At 58.7% G+C, this 22,515-nt stretch overlaps 1 protein-coding gene across 2 annotated transcripts in view; it reads right to left on the minus strand.

Annotated features, from left to right (window-relative positions):
* The window catches only part of LOC136305638 (DNA-directed RNA polymerase II subunit RPB1), a 40,509-nt gene extending 23,300 nt beyond the window's left edge, over positions 1-17,209 (minus strand). The window contains exons 1-9 of one of the 2 annotated variants that reach the window (XM_066208943.1): positions 16,950-17,209; positions 14,913-15,045; positions 13,599-13,735; positions 10,714-10,887; positions 8,963-9,244; positions 7,147-7,308; positions 5,721-5,941; positions 1,921-2,053; positions 350-474 (exon numbers count right to left, since the gene is read on the minus strand). In XM_066208943.1, the coding sequence (XP_066065040.1) occupies positions 350-474; positions 1,921-2,053; positions 5,721-5,941; positions 7,147-7,308; positions 8,963-9,244; positions 10,714-10,887; positions 13,599-13,735; positions 14,913-15,045; positions 16,950-17,039 (1,457 nt within the window). In that variant the 5' untranslated portion in view covers positions 17,040-17,209. Of the gene's footprint in view, positions 1-349; positions 475-1,920; positions 2,054-5,720; positions 5,942-7,146; positions 7,309-8,962; positions 9,245-10,713; positions 10,888-13,598; positions 13,736-14,912; positions 15,046-16,706; positions 16,899-16,949 lie in introns of those variants that run through there. The other variant, XM_066208942.1, reaches the window with a different exon arrangement.
* Between the last annotated feature and the right edge of the window lie 5,306 nt (positions 17,210-22,515).

Genomic DNA, 22,515 nt, shown 5'->3' on the forward strand with positions numbered 1-22,515 from the left:
CAGATTCAGACAAAAGATGGACCAGGGCAGGATTTGGGGTTAATTTTGGGACGTTTTGGATCGATTTTGGGACGTTTTGGATCAATTTCGGGACTTTTGGATCGTTTTTGGGACATTTTGGATCATTTTGGGATGTTTTGGATCATTTTGGGATGTTTTAGATCATTTTGGGACGTTTTGGATCAATTTTGGGACGTTTTGGATCATTTTTGGGACGTTTTGGATCAATTTTGGGACGTTTTGGATCAATTTCGGGACGTTTTGGATCGTTTTCGGGACGTTTTGGATCGTTTTTGGGACGTTTCGGATCAATTTCGGGCCGTTTCGGATGGTTTTTGGGATGTTTCACCTGAGATTCAAACGGAAGGTGGACCAGGGCAGGATCCTGACCCTGTGGCCCATCATGGACATCTTGTGCAGGGTGGGCTGTCGGTTGAAGATGACGATGTCCCCGTCGCACATGTGACGCTCCACCTGTCCCCCAAACAACCCCAAAAAAGTCAGGGGGACGCCCCAACAACGGGGGACGGCCCCAAAATGGGGGACAGCCCAAAAATGGCGTTTTTCCCCCCAAAAACGGGGGAGTCAGAGCGAGGGGACTGAGGGCTCTGGGGGAAAATTCACTCGCCGGCGGCGGTGAGGGCAAAAACTTGAGGATTGAGCCCCAAATTCCAGAGATTTGAAACCCCAAAATTGGGGGTTGAAGCCCGAATCCGGAATTGGGAACCCCAAAATCAGGGATTGAACCCAAATCCAGAGCTCTGAGCCCCAAAATCAGACCCTGAACCCCAAATCCAGAGCTCTGAGCCCCAAAATCAGGGACTGAACCCCAAATCCAGAGCTCTGAACCCCAAAATCAGGGACTGAACCCCAAATCCAGAGCTCTGAACCCCAAAATCAGGGACTGAACCCCAAATCCAGAGCTCTGAACCCCAAAATCAGGGACTGAACCCCAAATCCAGAGCTCTGAACCCCAAAATCAGACCCTGAACCCCAAATCCAGAGCTCTGAACCCCAAAATCAGGGACTGAACCCCAAATCCAGAGCTCTGAGCCCCAAAATCAGACCCTGAACCCCAAATCCAGAGCTCTGAACCCCAAAATCAGGGACTGAACCCCAAATCCAGAGCTCTGAGCCCCAAAATCAGGGACTTAACCCCAAATCCAGAGCTCTGAACCCCAAAATCAGGGACTGAACCCCAAATCCAGAGCTCTGAGCCCCAAAATCAGGGACTGAACCCCAAATCCAGAGCTCTGAGCCCCAAAATCAGGGACTGAACCCCAAATCCAGAGCTCTGAACCCCAAAATCAGGGACTGAACTCCAAATCCAGAGCTCTGAGCCCCAAAAGTAAGAGACCCCCCCAAACCCCCCAAACCCCCCAAACCCCCCTCAATCCCCTACAACCCCCAAGATCCCAGCCCTGGGCTTCCCACGGTGGTTTTCGGGCTGTTTTCGGGGTGTTTTGGGGCTGTTTTCGGGTTGTTTTGGGAGTGTTTCGGGGGTATTTTGGGAGTGTTTTCGGGCTGTTTCCGGGGCGTTTCCGGGCTGTTTTTGGGGTGTTTTGGGAGTGTTTTCAGGGTGTTTTCCAGGGTGTTTCGGGCTGTTTCCGGGGTGTTTTCCGGGGTGTTTTCCGGGGTGTTTCGGGGTGTTTTCCGGGGCGTTTTCAGGGTGTTTTCCGGGGCGTTTTCAGGGTGTTTCCGGGGTGTTTCAGGGGTGTTTTCCGGGGCGTTTCGGGGGTGTTTTGGGGTGTTTCTGGGCTGTTTCCAGGGTGTTTTCCGGGGTGTTTTCCAGGGTGTTTCGGGGTGTTTTGGGGTGTTTTCCAGCGTGTTTTCCGGGGTGTTTTGGGAGTGTTTTCAGGGCGTTTCCAGGGTGTTTCCGGGGTGTTTTCCGGGGCGTTTCGGGGCTGTTCGGGCGCTGACCTTGTAGCCGATCTGCAGGTGCAGGTCGCTGGGCTTGGGGTGGAAGCGCAGGTCGATCCGGTCGCCGTTGTCCCTGATGATGTACTTGGCGCCCGGGTACTGGCTGTTCCCCCTGCGCACCAGCTCCTGCAGCCTGAGGGGGTTTGGGGGGAATTCAGGGGATTTCGGGGGCACGGGGATCACCCCGAGGACGAGCAGCGGCGGCCGAATCCCGGCGGAGGGCGCGGCGGCAGCGGGCAGGACCGACAGCGATCCCCCGGGAATGGCCCCAAACGTCCCATGAGACCATCCCGAGCCCCAGAGATCCCCCATACACCCCAGAGATCCCCCACACACCCCACAGATCCCCCATACACCCCACAGATCCCCCATACACCCTAGAGATCCCCTATAAACCCCAGAGATCCCCTATAAACCCCACAGATCCCCCACACACCCCAGAGATCCCCCATAAACCCCAGAGATCCCCCATACACCCCAGAGATCCCCTATACACCCCAGAGATCCCCCATACACCCCAGAGATCCCCTATACACCCCAGAGATCCCCTATACACCCCAGAGATCCCCCATACACCCCAGAGATCCCCCATACACCCCAGAGATCCCCCATACACCCCAGAGATCCCCCATACACCCCAGAGATCCCCCATACAGCCCAGAGATCCCCCATACACCCCAGAGACCCCCCATACACCCCAGAGATCCCCCATAAACCCCAGAGATCCCCCATAAACCCCAGAGACCCCCCATACACCCCAGAAATCCCCCATACACCCCAGAGATCCCCCATAAACCCCAGAGACCCCCCATACACCCCAGAAATCCCCCATACACCCCAGAGATCCCCCATACACCCCAGAGATCCCCCATACACCCCACAGAACCCCCATACACCCCAGAGATCCCCTATAAATCCCAGAGATCCCCTATACACCCCAGAGATCCCCCATACACCCCAGAGATCCCCCATACACCCCAGAGATCCCCCATACACCCCACAGATCCCCCATAAACCCCAGAGATCCCCTATACACCCCAGAGATCCCCCATACACCCCACAGATCCCCCATAAACCCCAGAGATCCCCCATACACCCCAGAGATCCCCCATACACCCCACAGATCCCCCATAAACCCCAGAGATCCCCCATACACCCCAGAGATCCCCCATACACCCCAGAGATCCCCTATAAATCCCAGAGATCCCCTATACACCCCAGAGATCCCCCACACACCCCAGAGATCCCCCATACACCCCAGAGATCCCCCATACACCCCAGAGATCCCCCATACAGCCCAGAGATCCCCCATACAGCCCAGAGATCCCCTATACACCCCAGAGATCCCCCACACACCCCAGAGATCCCCCATACACCCCAGAGATCCCCCATACACCCCAGAGATCCCCCATACACCCCAGAGATCCCCCATACAGCCCAGAGATCCCCCACACACCCCAGAGATCCCCCATACACCCCACAGATCCCCCATACACCCCAGAGATCCCCTATAAACCCCAGAGATCCCCCATACACCCCAGAGATCCCCCATAAACCCCAGAGATCCCCCATACACCCCAGAGATCCCCTATACACCCCAGAGATCCCCCATACACCCCAGAGATCCCCTATACACCCCAGAGATCCCCCACACACCCCACAGATCCCCCATACACCCCAGAGATCCCCTATACACCCCAGAGATCCCCCATACACCCCAGAGATCCCCCACACACCCCAGAGATCCCCCATACACCCCACAGATCCCCCACACACCCCAGAGATCCCCTATACACCCCAGAGATCCCCTATAAACCCCACAGATCCCCTACAAACCCCATAAATCCCCTGCAAACCCCATAGATCCCCCCTAAACTCCATAAACCCCTTATAAACCTCCTATAAATCCCCCTATAAACCTCGCTTGTCAACCTTGAAGGGGGTTTAGATCTCAGCAAAAGTCACGGTGGCGGCAATGGAGAGGGGAGCTCTCACCCCAAAGCCCAAAAATCCCCCCCAAACCCCATAAAATCCATCCCAAACCCCATCAAATCCATCCCAAACCCCATAAAATCCCCCCCAAACCCCATAAAATCCCCCCAAACCCCATAAAATCCATCCCAAACCCCATAAAATCCCCCCCAAACCCCAAAATCCCCCCCCAAACCCCAAAAATCCCCCCCCAAACCCCAAAAATCCTCCCCAAACCCCATAAAATCCCCCCCAAACCCCACCAAATCCCCCCCAAACCCCACAAATCCCCCCCAAACCCCATAAAATCCATCCCAAACCCCATAAATCCCCCCCAAACCCCACAAATCCCCCCCAAACCCCATAAAATCCATCCCAAACCCCATAAATCCCCCCCAAACCCCATAAAATCCATCCCAAACCCCATAAAATCCATCCCAAACCCCATAAAATCCATCCCAAACCCCATAAATCCCCCCCAAACCCCATCAAATCCATCCCAAACCCCATAAATCCCCCCCAAACCCCATCAAATCCACCCCAAACCCCATAAAATCCATCCCAAACCCCATAAAATCCATCCCAAACCCCATAAAATCCATCCCAAACCCCATAAATCCCCCCCAAACCCCATCAAATCCATCCCAAACCCCATAAAATCCATCCCAAACCCCATAAAATCCATCCCAAACCCCATAAAATCCCCCCCAAACCCCACAAATCCCCCCCAAACCCCATAAAATCCATCCCAAACCCCATAAATCCCCCCCAAACCCCATCAAATCCACCCCAAACCCCATAAAATCCATCCCAAACCCCATAAAATCCATCCCAAACCCCATAAAATCCATCCCAAACCCCATAAAATCCATCCCAAACCCCACAAATCCCCCCCAAACCCCAAAAATCCATCCCAAACCCCATAAAATCCCCCCCAAACCCCACAAATCCCCCCCAAACCCCAAAAATCCATCCCAAACCCCATAAAATCCACCCCAAACCCCAAAAATCCCCCCCAAACCCCATAAAATCCCCCCCAAACCCCAAAAATCCCCCCCAAACCCCATAAAATCCCCCCCAAACCCCAAAAATCCCCCCAAACCCCATAAAATCCCCCCCAAACCCCTCCAAATCTCCCCCAAACCCCATAAAATCCCCCCCAAACCCCACAAATCCCCCCCAAACCCCAAAAATCCCCCCCCAAACCCCAAAAATCCTCCCCAAACCCCATAAAATCCCCCCCAAACCCCACCAAATCCCCCCCAAACCCCACAAATCCCCCCCAAACCCCAAAAAATCCATCCCAAACCCCAAAAAATCCATCCCAAACCCCATAAAATCCATCCCAAACCCCAAAAAATCCATCCCAAACCCCATAAATCCCCCCCAAACCCCATAAAATCCATCCCAAACCCCATAAAATCCATCCCAAACCCCACAAATCCCCCCCAAACCCCATAAAATCCCCCCCAAACCCCATAAAATCCATCCCAAACCCCATAAATCCCCCCCAAACCCCATAAAATCCCCCCCAAACCCCATAAAATGCCCCCCAAACCCCATAAAATCCATCCCAAACCCCATAAATCCCCCCCAAACCCCAAAATCCCCCCCCAAACCCCAAAAATCCTCCCCAAACCCCATAAAATCCCCCCCAAACCCCACCAAATCCCCCCCAAACCCCACAAATCCCCCCCAAACCCCAAAAAATCCATCCCAAACCCCAAAAAATCCATCCCAAACCCCATAAGTCCATCCCAAACCCACCAAATCCCCCCCAAACCCCCCAAATCCCCCCCAAATCCCCCCCAAATCCCCCCCAGCCCCACCTGTCGATGTTGAAGGGGGTGACGATCTCGGCGAAGGTCATGTTGGCGGCGATGGAGCGGGGCACTCCCACCTGGTCGATGGCCAGGTTGGGGTCGGGGGTGATGACGGTGCGGGCGGAGAAATCCACGCGTTTCCCCATCAGGTTCCCGCGGACCCGGCCCTCCTTCCCCTTCAGCCGCTGCTTCAGCGACTTCAAGGGGCGCCCCGACTTCTGCATGGCCTGGGGGAGGGAGGGAAGGGGGGCGTCGGGGGGGGGTTGAGCCCCCCAGGTCACCCCAAAAATCCCGGAGCTCTTGGGGGGGGGCGGGAATCGATGATCTCGGGATCCGTCGCCGGGGTTTTGAGGGGGGATTTTTGAGGCCCCGAAATCATCCTGGAGGTTTGGGGTGGGGCTGGGGGGCACAGAATGATGCCCCAGGGATGTCCCCAGCTGCTGTTAACGTGGTTGTGGGGGGCACGGAGAGCCCCCAAAATCCCTCTGTGAGCCCCAAAACCCCACTGAGACCCCCAAAACCCCAATGAAACCCCCCAAAACTCCACTGAGACCCCCCAAAACCCCTCTGTGACCCCCAAAACCCCTCTGAGACCCCCCAAAACCCCAATGAAACCCCCCAAAACTCCACTGAGACCCCCCAAAACCCCTCTGTGACCCCCAAAACCCCTCTGAGACCCCCCAAAACCCCACTGAGAACCCCAAAACCCCACTGAGACCCCCAAAACCCCAATGAGACCCCCAAAACCCCACTGAGACCCCCCAAAACCCCACTGAGACCCCCCAAAACCCCACTGAGACCCCCCAAAACTCCACTGAGACCCCCAAAACCCCACTGAGAACCCCAAAATCCCTCTGAGACCCCCAAAACCCCTCTGAGACCCCCAAAACCCCTCTGAGACCCCTCAAAATCCTTCTGTGACCCCCTGAGACCCCCCAAAACTCCGCTGAGACCCCCAAAATCCCACTGAGACCCCCCAAAACTCCACTGAGACCCCCAAAACCCCACTGACACCCCCAAGACCCCTCAGTGACCCCCAAAACCCCACTGAGACCCCCCAAAACTCCACTGAGACCCCCAAAACCCCACTGAGACCCCCCAAAACTCCACTGAGACCCCCCAAAATCCCTCTGAGACCCCCAAGACCCCTCAGTGACCCCCCAAACCCCACTGAGACCCCCAAAACCCCTCTGAGACCCCCAAAATCCCAATGAGACCCCTCAAAATCCTTCTGTGACCCCCTGAGACCCCCCCAAAACTCCGCTGAGACCCCCAAAACCCCTTAGTGACCCCCAAGACCCCTCAGTGACCCCCCAAAACCCCTCTGAGACCCCTCAAAACCCCCCCAAGACCCCTGTGACCCCAAGACCCCTCTGTGACCCCCAAAACCCCACTGAGACCCCCCAAAACCCCCCCGAGCGCCGCCCCTCACCCTGGGCAGGCCGGGCAGCTCGTTGTCCACCATGGTGGCCACGTGGAACTGCAGCAGCTTGACGTCCTCGGCGATGACGTGCGCGGCCGCCCCGTTCTGCTCGTTGCGCCGCAGCTGGTTGTTGATCTTGACGATGTCGGCCAGCTTGTGGGTCAGGTCGTCCTGGGGACGGCCCCAAAATGAGCGGGGCGGGCTCCCGAAATTGATTCGTCAGGGGTTTGGGGATGACGGAGGGGGAGGGGAAACCCCCCGAGGGCCGTGGGGAAGGCGGGGGGGGGATGAGGGGGGGAGGAGACGGGGACGCCCGGAAGGACGATGGGAGCGATGCCGAAAGGGGATTGGGGACGTCGAGGAGCCGGGAGAGGCCAAGGAAAAGGCGCCAGGGAGGTCACAAGAGCTGCCCCAGGGGCCACGGGGTTGTGGGCTGAGGCCGGGATGGGCACGGCTGGAGAGGTGGACGGGGGGGCACGGGCTGCACGGCGCCCCAGGGACCCCAAAACTACAGAAAATGACCCCAAAACCACAGAATATGAGCCCAAAACCACAGAAAATCAGCCCAAAACTACAGAAAATGACCCCAAAACTACAGAAAATGACCCCAAAACTACAGAAAATGAGCCCAAAACCACAGAAAATGAGCCCAAAACCACAGAAAATGACCCCAAAACTACAGAAAATCACCCCAAAACCATAGAAAATGACCCCAAAACTACAGAAAATGAGCCCAAAACTACAGAAAATGACCCCAAAACCACAGAAAATGAGCCCAAAACCACAGAAAATGAGCCCAAAACTTCAGAAAATGACCCCAAAACCATAGAAAATGACCCCAAAACTACAGAAAATGACCCCAAAACTACAGAAAATGACCCCAAAACCACAGAAAATGAGCCCAAAACTACAGAAAATGAGCCCAAAACTACAGAAAATGAGCCCAAAACTTCAGAAAATGACCCCAAAACTACAGAAAATGAGCCCAAAACTACAGAAAATGACCCCAAAACCACAGAAAATGAGCCCAAAACTACAGAAAATGACCCCAAAACCACAGAAAATGAGCCCAAAACCATAGAAAATGACCCCAAAACTACAGAAAATGACCCCAAAACTACAGAAAATGACCCCAAAACCACAGAAAATGAGCCCAAAACTACAGAAAATGACCCCAAAACCATAGAAAATGACCCCAAAACTACAGAAAATGAACCCAAAACCACAGAAAATGAGCCCAAAACCATAGAAAATGAGCCCAAAACCACAGAAAATGAGCCCAAAACCACAGAAAATGAGCCCAAAACCATAGAAAATGACCCCAAAACTACAGAAAATGACCCCAAAACTACAGAAAATGAGCCCAAAACCACAGAAAATGACCCCAAAACTACAGAAAATGAGCCCAAAACTACAGAAAATGAGCCCAAAACTACAGAAAATGACCCCAAGACCATAGAAAATGACCCCAAAACTACAAAAAATGACCCCACAAACCCCACAAAATCACCCCAAAACCATCCCAAAGACCCCCAAACCATCCCCAAACCATCCCAAAGACCCCCAAACCATCCCAAAGACCCCAAAACCATCCCCAAACCATCCCAAGACCATCCCAAAGAGCCCAAAACCATCCCCAAACCATCCCCAAACCATCCCAAAGACCCCAAAAACCATCCCAAGACCATCCCAAAGACCCCCAAACCATCCCCAAACCATCCCAAGACCATCCCAAAGACCCCAAAACCATCCCCAAATCATCCCAAAGACCCCCAAACCATCCCCAAACCATCCCAAGACCATCCCAAAGAGCCCAAGGCCCCACCTGGTTGCGGGCGGAGCCCTGCATGACCACGGCCGGGCGCACGGAGAGCGGCGGCACGGGCAGCACGGTGCACACCATCCACTCGGGCCGGGCGAACTTGGGGTCCATGCCCAGCACGAAGCATTCCTCGTCCGAGATGCGCTTGAAGATCTCGTGCACGCGCTCGGGGCTCAGCAGGATCTTCTTCTCCTGGGAGTCCTCGTTGACGTGTTTCCACTCGGCGTAGAGCTCCAGGCCCGAGCGCCGGATGCGCGGCTGGTACCGCCCGCAGCCCCCGTGGCCCTGGGAGGACGGGGGAAAAACGGGGGAAAATGGACAAAAATGGGGGAAAAATGGACAAAAATGGGAATTATTGGAGTTAACAACAGGGGCTGGTACCGCCCGCAGCCCCCGTGGCCCTGGGAGGATGGAAAAACGGGGGAAAAATGGACAAAAATGGGGGAAAAACGGGAAAAATGGGAATTATTGGAGTTAACAACAGGGGCTGGTACCGCCCGCAGCCCCCGTGGCCCTGGGAGGACGGGGGAAAAATGGGAAAAAATGGACAAAAATGGGGGAAAAATGGACAAAAATGGGAATTATTGGAGTTAACAACAGGGGCTGGTACCGCCCGCAGCCGCCGTGGCCCTGGGAGGACGGGGGAAAAACGGGGGAAAATGGACAAAAATGGGGGAAAAACGGGAAAAATGGGAATTATTGGAGTTAACAATGGGCTGGTACCGCCCGCAGCCGCCGTGGCCCTGGGAGGACGGGGGAAAACGGGAAAAATGGACAAAAATGGGGGAAAAATGGACAAAAATGGGAATTATTGGAGTTAACAACAGGGGCCGGTGCCGCCCGCAGCCCCCGTGGCCCTGGGAGGATGGAAAAACGGGGGAAAATGGACAAAAATGGGGGAAAAATGGACAAAAATGGGGGAAAATGGACAAAAATGGGAATTATTGGAGTTAACAATGGGCTGGTGCCGCCCGCAGCCCCCGTGGCCCTGGGAGGATGGAGAAATGGGGGAAAATGGACAAAAATGGGGGAAAAATGGACAAAAATGGGGGAAAAATGGGAATTATTGGAGTTAACAATGGGCTGGTGCCGCCCGCAGCCGCCGTGGCCCTGGGAGGATGGAAAAATGGACAAAAATGGGGGAAAAATGGACAAAAATGGGGGAAAAATGGACAAAAATGGGGGAAAATGGACAAAAATGGGAATTATTTGGGTTATTAACAGGGGCTGGTGCCGCCCGCAGCCCCCGTGGCCCTGGGAAAATGGGGGAAAATGGGGGAAAAACAGGAAAAATGGGAATTATTGGAGTTAACAGGAAGGGCTGGCACTGCCTGCAGCTGCCGTGGGTCTAAAATGGGGAAAAATGGTGAAAACGGGGTGAAAAAAGGAAGAAAAAAAGGAGGAAAAATGGAAGGGAAAAGGAGGGGGAAGGAAGGGAAAAGCCAGGAACTCTGGGGGCACAAATGGGAATTTTGGGGCCAAAACCAGGAATTTTGGGGCCATCAAGGGGGATTTTGGGGCCACCAAAAAAGACTTTGGGGCCTCACATAAGAATTTTGTGCCACAAATGGGAATTTTGGGGTCACCAAAGGGGATTTTGGGGTCACCAAGAGGAATTTTGGGGCCACAAACGGGAATTTTGGGGCCAAAACCAAGAATTTCGTGCCACAAACAGGAATTTTGGGGTCACCAAAGGGGATTTGGGGCCAAAACCAGGAATTTTGGGCCACAAACGGGAATTTTGGGGCGCCCACCTTCTCCTTGGTGAGATCCTCGTCCCCCTCGGGCTGCTCCACCCCGAACTTGTGGTCCATCTCCTCGCCGCCCTCGCAGATGTTCTTGCCCTTGCACAGGTCGTAGACGTGCGTCAGCCGCTTCTTGGGCTGCCCCTTGGACTTGCCCAGGATGTCCTTGATCTTGGGGTTGTTCTGCCCCACAAACAACAACGAAAACGTCACTTTGGGGACAGAAAATGTCACTTTGGGGGAGAAAACGTCACTTTGGGGGCAGAAAACGTCACTTTGGGGACAGAAAATGTCACTTTGGGGGAGAAAACGTCACTTTGGGGGCAGAAAACGTCGCTTTGGGGGCAGAAAACGTCACTTTGGGGGCAGAAAACGTCACTTTGGGGGCAGAAAATGTCACTTTGGGGGAGAAAACGTCACTTTGGGGACAGAAAATGTCGCTTTGGGGGAGAAAACGTCACTTTGGGGGCAGAAAACGTCACTTTGGGGACAGAAAATGTCACTTTGGGGGAGAAAACGTCACTTTGGGGACAGAAAATGTCACTTTGGGGGAGAAAACGTCACTTTGGGGGCAGAAAACGTCACTTTGGGGACAGAAAATGTCACTTTGGGGACAGAAAACGTCACTTTGGGGACAGAAAACGTCACTTTGGGGGAGAAAACGTCACTTTGGGGGCAGAAAACGTCACTTTGGGGGCAGAAAACGTCATTTTGGGGACAGAAAATGTCACTTTGGGGGAGAAAACGTCACTTTGGGGGCAGAAAACGTCGCTTTGGGGGAGAAAACGTCATTTTTTGGGCTCCCCCAGGTGTTTTTGGGCTCCCCCAGGTGTTTTTCGGCTCCCCCAGGTGTTTTTCAGGCTCCCCCAGGTGTTTTTCGGGCTCCCCCAGGTGTTTTTTGGCTCCCCCAGGTGTTTTTCGGCTCCCCCAGGTGTTTTTCAGGCTCCCCCAGGTGTTTTTTCAGCTCCCCCAGGTGTTTTTTGGCTCCCCCAGGTGTTTTTCGGGCTCCCCCAGGTGTTTTTTCAGCTCCCCCAGGTGTTTTTCGGGCTCCCCCAGGTGTTTTTTCAGCTCCCCCAGATGTTTTTCAGCTCCCCCTGTCATTTTTTTGGCTCCCCCTGTCATTTCCAGGCTCCCCCAGGTGTTTTTTGGCTCCCCCAGGTGTTTTTCGGGCTCCCCCAGGTGTTTTTCAGCTCCCCCAGGTGTTTTTCGGGCTCCCCCAGGTGTTTTTCAGGCTCCCCCAGGTGTTTTTTTCGGCTCCCCCAGGTGTTTTTTCAGCTCCCCCAGATGTTTTTCAGCTCCCCCTGTCATTTTTGGGGCTCCCCCTGACATTTCCAGGCTCCCCCAGGTGTTTTTCGGCTCCCCCAGGTGTTTTTTGGCTCCCCCAGGTGTTTTTTGGCTCCCCCAGGTGTTTTTCGGCTCCCCCAGGTGTTTTTCAGGCTCCCCCAGGTGTTTTTCGGCTCCCCCAGGTGTTTTTTCGGCTCCCCCAGGTGTTTTTCAGCTCCCCCAGGTGTTTTTTCGGCTCCCCCAGGTGTTTTTTCGGCTCCCCCAGGTGTTTTTCAGCTCCCCCTGTCATTTTTGGGGCTCCCCCAGGTGTTTTTCGGGCTCCCCCAGGTGTTTTTCGGGCTCCCCCAGGTGTTTTTCGGGCTCCCCCAGGTGTTTTTTTCGGCTCCCCCCGGTGTTTTTTGGCTCCCCCAGGTGTTTTTCGGGCTCCCCCAGGTGTTTTTCGGGCTCCCCCAGGTGTTTTTCGGGCTCCCCCAGGTGTTTTTTGGGCTCCCCCCGGTGTTTTTTGGCTCCCCCAGGTGTTTTTTGGGCTCCCCCCGGTGTTTTTTCGGCTCCCCCAGGTGTTTTTCGGCTCCCCCAGGTGTTTTTGGGCTCCCCCAGGTGTTTTTCGGCTCCCCCAGGTGTTTTTCGGCTCCCCCAGGTGTTTTTCGGCTCCCCCAGGTGTTTTTCAGCTCCCCCAGGTGTTTTTCGGCTCCCCCAGGTGTTTTTCAGCTCCCCCAGGTGTTTTTTGGCTCCCCCAGGTGTTTTTTGGCTCCCCCAGGTGTTTTTCGGCTCCCCCAGGTGTTTTTCAGCTCCCTCAGGTGTTTTTCGGGCTCCCCCAGGTGTTTTTCAGCTCCCCCAGGTGTTTTTCGGCTCCCCCAGGTGTTTTTCAGCTCCCCCAGGTGTTTTTTGGCTCCCCCAGGTGTTTTTCAGGCTCCCCCAGGTGTTTTTCAGCTCCCCCAGGTGTTTTTCGGGCTCCCCCAGGTGTTTTTTGGCTCCCCCAGGTGTTTTTCAGGCTCCCCCAGGTGTTTTTCAGCTCCCCCAGGTGTTTTTCGGCTCCCCCAGGTGTTTTTCAGCTCCCCCAGGTGTTTTTTGGCTCCCCCAGGTGTTTTTCAGGCTCCCCCAGGTGTTTTTCAGCTCCCCCAGGTGTTTTTCGGGCTCCCCCAGGTGTTTTTCGGCTCCCCCAGGTGTTTTTTGGGCTCCCCCCGGTGTTTTTGGGCTCCCCCAGGTGTTTTTTGGCTCCCCCAGGTGTTTTTTGGGCTCCCCCCGGTGTTTTTCGGCTCCCCCAGGTGTTTTTTGGCTCCCCCAGATGTTTTTTGGGCTCCCCCAGGTGTTTTTTGGGCTCCCCCAGGTGTTTTTTGGCTCCCCCAGGTGTTTTTTGGCTCCCCCAGGTGTTTTTCGGGCTCCCCCAGGTGTTTTTCAGGCTCCCCCAGGTGTTTTTCGGCTCCCCCAGGTGTTTTTCGGGCTCCCCCCGGTGTTTTTCGGCTCCCTCAGGTGTTTTTCGGCTCCCCCAGGTGTTTTTTGGCTCCCCCAGGTGTTTTTCGGCTCCCTCAGGTGTTTTTCGGCTCCCCCAGGTGTTTTTCGGCTCCCCCAGGTGTTTTTCAGCTCCCCCCGACATTTCCCGGGCCTCTCACCGAGTCCACCAGCAGCTTGGAGCAGAAGAAGCAGACGCAGCGCAGGATTTTCATGGTTTTCCCCAAAAAGCCGACGTGGAACACGGGCTTGGCCAGCTCGATGTGACCAAAGTGACCCGGGCACTCCGTCATGTTCCCTGAGGACACCCCGAAATCTCACCGGGGGGACACCCCCAAACGCCACGGGAGGAGTTCGGGGTGAAGAGGAACTCCCCCTGGGCGCGGGGAGGTTTTGGGAAAACAATCCCCCCCAAAAAAATTCCGAAAAAAAAGGAAAAAACAACCTCCCACCCTCCCCCCCCCCCAAAAAAAAAAAACCCAAATAAAAGAAGGGAATCCTGAAAAAAATAAGGAAGTTTTCCTCAAGAAATTCCATGGATGGAAATAAAACTGAAAATTTGGGGAGTGTGGGGGAATGAGGAGTGGGAAGGGAGCTCCCCCAAAAAAAAAAGGGGAACCCACCAAAAAAAAAACCAACAAAGAAAACCCCAAAACACTCCAAAAAAAAAAACCCCAAAAAATAACAGTCGCACCCCAAAATACCCCCAGAACTGGGAAAAAAAAATCCTGGATTTTTTTTGGGGGGTGGGGAGACGATGAGAAGTGGGAGAAACCTCCCAAAAAACAAAGAGAATCACACCAAAAAAAACCCAACCCCAAAATCCCAACGAATTCCCCCCCAGAGACGTTTTAGGGCCTTCGGTGAATGTCTGGGGCTCCCCCGTGAGAATTTAGGGGCTCACGACCCCCCTCGGGGGGGCTTGGGATGCTCAGGGGGTCCCCGGGAAGACCTGGGGGGTTGGGGTCCCCCAGGGAGGATTTTGGGGGGGTCTGGGGTCCACCAAATGAGGATTTTTGGGGTTCAGGGTCCCCTCCCAGGAGGATTTTGGGGTTTGGGGTCCCCCCCATGAGGATTTTTGGGGTCCCCAATGAGGATTTTTGGGGTCCCCCCAATGAGGATTTTTGGGGTCCCCAAATGAGGATTTTTGGGGTCCCCAATGAGGATTTTTGGGGTCCCCAATGAGGATTTTTGGGATCCCCCCAATGAGGATTTTTGGGGTCCCCAAATGAGGATTTTTGGGGTCCCCCCCATGAGGATTTTTGGGGTCCCCCCAATGAGGATTTTTGGGGTCCCCAAATGAGGATTTTTGGGGTCCCGAAATGAGGATTTTTGGGATCCCCAATGAGGATTTTTGGGGTCCCCCCCAATGAGGATTTTTGGGGTCCCCCCTAATGAGTATTTTTGGGGTCCCCAATGAGGATTTTTGGGGTCCCCTCCCACGAGAATTTCGGGGTCCAGCGCCCCCGACTCACCTGCACAGGTCTGGCAGCGGCCCGTCCTCTCGATGACGCCCTGCCGGGGGTCCATGAGCCCCCCAAGTTTGGGGCGCCCCCCCTCGGTGGTCTCGGGGTACTTGATGCCCCCCTCGGTCACCGACATCCTTTTCTGGGGGGAGGAAAGGGGGAACTGAGGCACCTGGGGAGCCCCAAACTCATCCACGGGACCCCGCAGGGGTGGGGGCACCCCAAAATCTGGCCTGGGACCTCGGAACAACGTCCAGGTGACCCCAAAACCCACCTGGGCTCCTGAGTGACCCCAAACCCCACCCGGGCTCCTGAGTGACCCCAAAACCCACCTGGGCTCCTCCGAGTGACCCCAAAACCCACCTGGGCACCTGAGTGACCCCAAAACCCACCTGGGCTCCCTGAGTGACCCCAAACCCCACCCGGGCTCCTGAGTGACCCCAAACCCCACCTGGGCTCCCTGAGTGACCCCAAACCCCACCTGGGCTCCCCTGAGTGACCCCAAACCCCACCTGGGCTCCCCTGAGTGACCCCAAACCCCACCTGGGCTCCTCTGAGTGACCCCAAAACCCACCTGGGCTCCCCTGAGTGACCCCAAACCCCACCTGGGCTCCTCTGAGTGACCCCAAACCCCACCTGGGCTCCTCTGAGTGACCCCAAACCCCACCTGGGCTCCTGAGTGACCCCAAAACCCACCTGGACTCCCCTGAGTGACCCCAAACCCCACCTGGGCTCCCTGAGTGACCCCAAACCCCACCTGAGCTCCTCTGAGTGACCCCAAACCCCACCTGGGCTCCCTGAGTGACCCCAAACCCCACCTGGGCTCCTCTGAGTGACCCCAAACCCCACCTGGGCTCCCCTGAGTGACCCCAAACCCCACCTGGGCTCCCCTGAGTGACCCCAAACCCCACCTGGGCTCCCTGAGTGACCCCAAACCCCACCTGGGCTCTCTGAGTGACCCCAAAACCCACCTGGGCTCCCCTGAGTGACCCCAAACCCCACCTGGGCTCCCCTGAGTGACCCCAAAACCCACCTGGGCTCCTCCGAGTGACCCCAAACCCCACCTGGGCTCCCCTGAGTGACCCCAAAACCCACCTGGGCTCCTCTGAGTGACCCCAAAACCCACCTGGGCTGCTCTGAGTGACCCCAAACCCCACCTGGGCTCCTCTGAGTGACCCCAAACCCCACCTGGGCTCCCCGAGTGACCCCAAAACCCACCTGGGCTCTCTGAGTGACCCCAAACCCCACCTGGGCTCCTCTGAGTGACCCCAAAACCCACCTGGGCTCCCCTGAGTGACCCCAAACCCCACCCGGGCTCCTCTGAGTGACCCCAAAACCCACCTGGGCTCCCTGAGTGACCCCAAACCCCACCTGGGCTCCTCTGAGTGACCCCAAACCCCACCCGGGCTCTCCAGGTGACCCCAAACCCCACCTGGGCTCCTGAGTGACCCCAAACCCCACCTGGGCTCCCCTGAGTGACCCCAAACCCCACCTGGGCTCCTCTGAGTGACTCCAATGACCCCAAAACCCCACCTGGACACGCCAAAGCTCTTCCAAAGCTCCCCCAAAAACCTCTCTGCACCCCAAATCTCCTTCTCACCACTCTAAAGCTCTTCCAAGGCCTCCCCCGAACACCTCCAGGACAGCCCCAAACCCCCTCCGAAGCGCCCCAAAACCTTTCCAAAACACCCCAAATCCTTTCCTGAGGCCTCCTGGGCACCCCAAGGGATCCCAAAACTCTCCCCGAGCCATTCCTAAAGAGGCCAAAACGCTGCCAGGGGATGCTGAGCCGCCCTCAGACACCTCAATGCTCTTCCGGAGCCTCTCCGGGTACCCCCAAACTTTCCAAAGGCTCGTTTGTGTCCCCGAGTCCCCCCTGGAGCTCTCCCCGGCCCCCCAGCTCAGCCCCCCGGGCCTGTGGGGGGCGCTGTCCCCGGCCGGGGCCGCTCCGTCCCCCGCTCTCGCTGGCCCCGGCGCCATTTCCCGCCGCCGCTCGCCCTCAGCCGCCGGCCCCCGCTCCCGCCGCGCCGCCCCGGCCCCCGGTACCATCTCATCGGGGCTCAGGATGCCGAACTGGACTCGTTTGATGGTGCGCAGCGGGCAGGCGCTGTCGCCCGAGGGCGGCCCGCCGTGCATGGCGGCGGTGGGGCCGCGGCCCGGCGCCGCTCCGAACTGCTCGGACTCGACCCCTTCACCGAGGGGTTGTGGGGGGCGAGTTTGAACCTCGCCGGGGGAAGCGGGAAGCGGCGCCGCTCGGAGGCGCCCCGGCGGAGCTTGGCGTTTCTCCGCTCCGGCCGCTCCGCGCTCTCAGGCGCGACTGAGCGCTGTGAGGCGCCGGCGACGCCTTATATAGACTCGGCCCCCGCGAGCCGCCGGAGGGGGCGTGGCCGGAGCGTACCAAGCGCCTCACGGGCAAAGGGGGGGGGAGCGCGGGAAAGAAGCGGCGGGAAGGGGAGGGAAGGGCGAGTCCCGTTACGGTCCGTGAGGCGGGCGAGGAGCGGGGAAGGGGCAAGGAGGCGGCGGCTGCTCCGCCAAGCCCTGGCGGGACGCGCTGTTGTCCCTCCCCCCGTCCCTTCCAGCGCGGTGGGATCGCCTCATGAATAATTTATTTGAAAAGCCACGCCCCCCCTCCGAGCCGGAGAGCCGAGCGCGCGCGGGGGGGTGGGGCGGAGTGACGTCACCAGCGGGCGGAGAGCCGCGGAGTTGGCCGGAGATTGCCGAAGCGCTGCCGGAAGTGGGCGGAGAGCGCCGAGGAGGCGCCGGAAGGGGACGGAAAGGAGCGAAGTCACCCGGAGGTGCCCGAAGGTTGACGGGAAGGGACTGAGCGGGCCGAAGAGCCGGCGGAAGTTACCGAACGGTTCCGGAAATTGCCGGAAAATGCCGAGGGCGAGGCGGAAATGGGCGAAGCGCCGCTCCAGCCGCGGCCTGCGCAGCCCCGGCCTCGCCCGGCCGCTCCCGACCCGGCTGAGGCCGCTGGGAAAGGCCGAGGCTTTGGGGCCTGCTGCGGAGGGGACGGAGGGATGGCGGGGAAAACACTGAGACAGGGTTTTGGAGGGGCAGGAAGGATTTGGAGGCCGTAACTGGAGGGAAAAAAAAAAAGGAGGGTTTTGGTGTTCGGAGGTCAGGGAGGGGATTCAGGAGGGAACGGTGACGGCAGGAAAGGGGAATTGAGGAGGAGAGCGGCAGAGGGGGGATTTGGGGGGAAGGAAAACGGTGGGTTGTGGGGAGCACGAGGGGCTGAGGGGATTTTGGGGGCGGAGAGGGAAGAATTCGGGGAGCGGGGGGGGGATCTGGGGGGTCAAGAGTGCGGGGGGAGTTTCCCCCTTGTCACCGGGGATGTCCCGGTCACCCAAGGCCGGGGTGTTCCCCACGCACCTGGGCGGGTGACACGGGGTGTGACATCACGGGGTGTGATGTCATATGGTGTGACGTCATACGGTGTGACATCGCAGTGTGTGGCATAACATGGTGTGACGTCATAGTGCGTGACGTCACAGGGTGTGACGTCACAGGGTGCGACTGTGGGCACAGCCAGACATGCAACGGGGCGGGTGACACGGCTGTGACACAATCTGAGGTACAGCCCGACCCGTGACCCCGCACGGCACAGCCGGACACACGGTGTGACAGGTGACACGGCTGTGCTACAGTGACACAGGTACAACCTGACCTGTGACAGCCCCGCACGGCACAGCCGGACACACGGTGTGACAGGTGACACGGCTGTGCTACAGTGACACAGGTACAACCTGACCTGTGACAGCCCCGCACGGCACAGCCGGACACACGGTGTGACAGGTGACACGGCTGTGCTACAGTGACACAGGTACAACCTGACCTGTGACAGCCCCGCACGGCACAGCCGGACACACGATGTGACAGGTGACACGGCTGTGCTACAGTGACACAGGTACAACCTGACCTGTGACAGCCCCGCACGGCACAGCCGGACACACGATGTGACAGGTGACACGGCTGTGCTACAGTGACACAGGTACAACCTGACCTGTGACAGCCCCGCACGGCACAGCCGGACACACGATGTGACAGGTGACACGGCTGTGCTACAGTGACACAGGTACAACCTGACCTGTGACAGCCCCGCGCGGCACAGCCGGACACACGATGTGACAGGTGACACGGCTGTGCTACAGTGACACAGGTACAACCTGACCTGTGACAGCCCCACACAACACAGCCGGACACACAACACCCCCCACCACCACAGTGACAACATGACCCGAGGTGACACCAACACCGAGTGACAACTGAACCCCCCCCACCCCCAGAGCAGCGTCTCTGCTACACCCGGCCGCGGCTGTTGTGTCCCCTGGTGTCGTTGTGGCCCCTGGTGTTGTCACCGCTTCGTCCCCGGGCTTCGCGCTGGGGCACCGTGGTCGTGTTCCTCGTTGTCCCACCGTTTGTCACTCGTCGTGTCCCTGGTTTGTGTCCCCGCTTCTGTGCCCAGCTGTGTCTGGCTGCGTCCCCGTGGCACCGTGACACTGTCTGGTGTCCCCAGTTGTGTCCTGTGCCACCACGGCTGCGTCCTCGGTTGTGCGTCACCGTGTCCCCGGTTTCGTCCGCATCTCTCTCTCTCTCTCGCTGCGTCCTTGATCGTGTCACTGTGTCCCCGAGTTTGTCCCCAGCTCTGTCTCATTGCGTCCCCAAATCGTCTCCCCAGTTGGGTCCCCAAAATTGTCCCCGGTTCTCTCATTGTGTCCCCAAATCGTGTCCCCAGTTGCCTCACGTCCCTAGCTCTGTCCCCAAATCGTGTCCCCAAATTTGTCCTCGCTTCTGTCCGGCGTCCCCAAATTCCTCCCCACTTCTGCCTCACTGTGTCCCCAAACTTGTCCCCGGTTCTCTCCTTGTGTCCCCACTTGTCCCCACCTTTGCGTCACTTTGTCCCTCACCAGCGTCCCCCCCCCTTTACCCGTGTCCCCTCCTGTCCCCCCAAACCGTGTCCCCACTTCTGCCCCCAATTCTCCCCCTGTCCCCTCCGTGCCCCCCGGCTTCAGCCCCCAACCTTGTGCCCCCCAAATGTCCCCCCCCCCGCGCCCCCCCAGCCCGCTTGTGTCCCCACTTTAACCTCCCACTTGTGCCCCCCCCAAATGTCCCCTTGCGTCCCCCCCCCTTTTACCCCCTGACTGTGCCCCCCCGTTTGTGTCCCCCCCTCCCATCACGTCCCACTTGTCCCCCTGTCCCCGCCTGTCCCGGGGTGTCCCCCCCCCCCCGCCGTGTCCCCCCCGGTGTCCCCCCCGTGTCCCTGCGCCGTGGGGCGGGGGGGTCCCTCCCTCCCTCCCACCCGGGGCCCAACGCGCCGCCTCCATCTTGTGCCGCCGCCGCCGCCGCCGTCGCGACATCACCGGCCCCGGGACACACCCCGGGACCTCCCGCGGGGGATGTCGGACGCGGCGGCCGTCCGGCCCGAGGCCGCTTCTCCGGGCCCACGTGGCCGGGACGGGCGGGACCCCCCCGCCCCCTCCCACGCCGCCGCCGCCGCCCCCCGCCCCGCCGCTGTCACCGCCGTGCCACCCCCGCCGCGACCCCCGCGCCCCACGGGGGGGAGGGGGGGGGCTCAGGGCGGGGGGAACGCGACCCCCACCCCCCGCCCTGCCCCGGGTCACGCCCACCCCCTAAATGCCCCCTCAACGCCCCCCCGCCCCCCCCGAGCCCCCTCAACACCCCCAGGACCCTCCCTAAACACCCTCCCCCCCCCCGGCGACCCCCCGAGTGCTCCGGGACCCCCCAAAGTGCCCCGTTCCCCTGCGACACCCCCCCGCTCCCCCCCCCCCGGCACCCCAAAACCTCCCTCCCCCACCCGGGACCCCGCTCCGTCCCCCCCCAAATGACCCCCGACACCCCCCAGCCCCCCCAAAGCGCGGCTGGGGGGGGGGGGCCGGACCCCGAGGGGGTGACAGGGGTGACACGGCGGGGGAGGGGGGGCGGCTGCGTGTTTGCGCGGGGGTGGGGGGGGTCTGACGGGGGGGTCTGACGGGGGGGTGTCAGGCGTCCCCGCGCGAGTGTGAGTGTGACGGGTCGGTGTGCGGGTGTGCGAGTGCGTGTGCAGGTGTGGCGGGGCTGTTTCTGCCTGCGGGGGGGGCGGCGGGGGGGGAGGTTGTTGTTTGTGCGTGTCCGGTTGTTCGGCCGTGCGGGGCCGCGCGTGTGCGGGGGGTTCCTTGGCGTGTCCGTGTGCGGGTGTTTGCCCCCGTCCGGGTGTTTGTGCGTGTGCCGGGTGTGCAGCTGCGTGTCAAGTCCCGTGGCCGGTTGTTTGTGTCAAGTCCCGTGTCTGGTTGTTTGTCCGTGTGCGGTTGTTTGTCCGTGTGCGGTTGTGTGTCCGTGTCTAGTTGCGTGTCCGTGTCTGGTTGTTTGTCTGTGTGCGGTTGTTTGTCCGTGTGCGGTTGTTTGTCCGTGTGCGGTTGTGTGTCCGTGTCTAGTTGCGTGTCCGTGTCTGGTTGTTTGTCCGTGTGCGGTTGTTTGTCCGTGTCTGGTTGCGTGTCCGTGTGCGGTTGTGTGTCCGTGTCAGGGTTGCGTGGTGGCTGTTTGCCTGTGCACGGTTGTGTGTCAAGCATCCGTGCGCGGTTGTTCACCCGTGCGGGAGCTGTTTGCGTGCGGTTGTGCATCTGCGTGTGCTTGTGAGTGCAGAGTGTTCCTGTCCGGTTGTGCCTCTGCCCGTGTGCGGTTGTGCATCCGTGTGAGGGTTGTTTGTGTGCGGGTGTGCGTCTGCGTGTGCCTGTGAGCGTCGGGTGTTCACATCCAAGTGCGTGCCACGTCCCTGTGCGGTTGTGCCTCTGCCCGCGTGCGGCTGTGCGCCCGTGTGGGAGCTGTTTGTGTGCAGTTGTGCGCCTGTGTGCGTTTGCGAGTGTCGTGTGTTCCTGTCTGACTGTATCACGTCCCCGTGCGGCTGTGCCTCTGCCCGTCAAGCGTCCACGTGCGGGTGTGGACGCGCACCAGGGCTGTTCGTGCGCGGTTGTGCCTCTGCGCGTGAAGTGCCCGTGCGCGGTCGTGCGTCGCTTTGAGGGCTGTGTGGGGGTTGTTTGTCCACCTACAGTTGTCCCTCTGCGTGTGAAATACCCGTGTGCGGCTGTGTCAGTCCGCGTGTGCTTCTCCGTGTGTGTGTGGCTGTCCGCTTGTGCGCGGGCGTGTCAGGTCCGTCTGTGGGTGTGTCAGTCCACGTCCGGTTGTACCTCGCGCCTGTTCCTGCCGTGCCCGCGCCGCCTGCGTGTCACACGTGTCACACACCTGTACAGGCCCCGCGCGCACGCGGCTGTGGCGTCCGACACGGGTCACGCGTGTTGTGCGCATGCAACAGGTGTGTCGCGTGCGCGCAGGTGTCGTATGCGTCACACCTGCGAGCGCGCAGGTGTTGCGGGTGTCGCGCTTGTGTTTTTGCGTGTGTCACACCTGTGTGTGTGTGTGTCACACCTGCGTGCGTGTGTGTCACACCTGCGTGTGTGTGTCTGTCACACCTGTGCGTGTGCGTGTGTCCCACCTGCGTGTGTGTGTGTCACACCTGTGTGTGTGCGTGTGTCACACCTGTGCGTGTGTCTCACACCTGTGTGTGTGTGTGTGTCGCACCTGCGTGTGTGTGTCACACCTGTGTGTGTGCGTGTGT

Source organism: Chamaea fasciata, unplaced genomic scaffold, assembly GCF_029207755.1.
Source record: "Chamaea fasciata isolate MVZ Bird 193981 ecotype frontalis unplaced genomic scaffold, bChaFas1.0.hap1 SCAF_548, whole genome shotgun sequence".
Classification (NCBI taxonomy): Eukaryota; Metazoa; Chordata; class Aves; order Passeriformes; family Sylviidae; genus Chamaea; species Chamaea fasciata.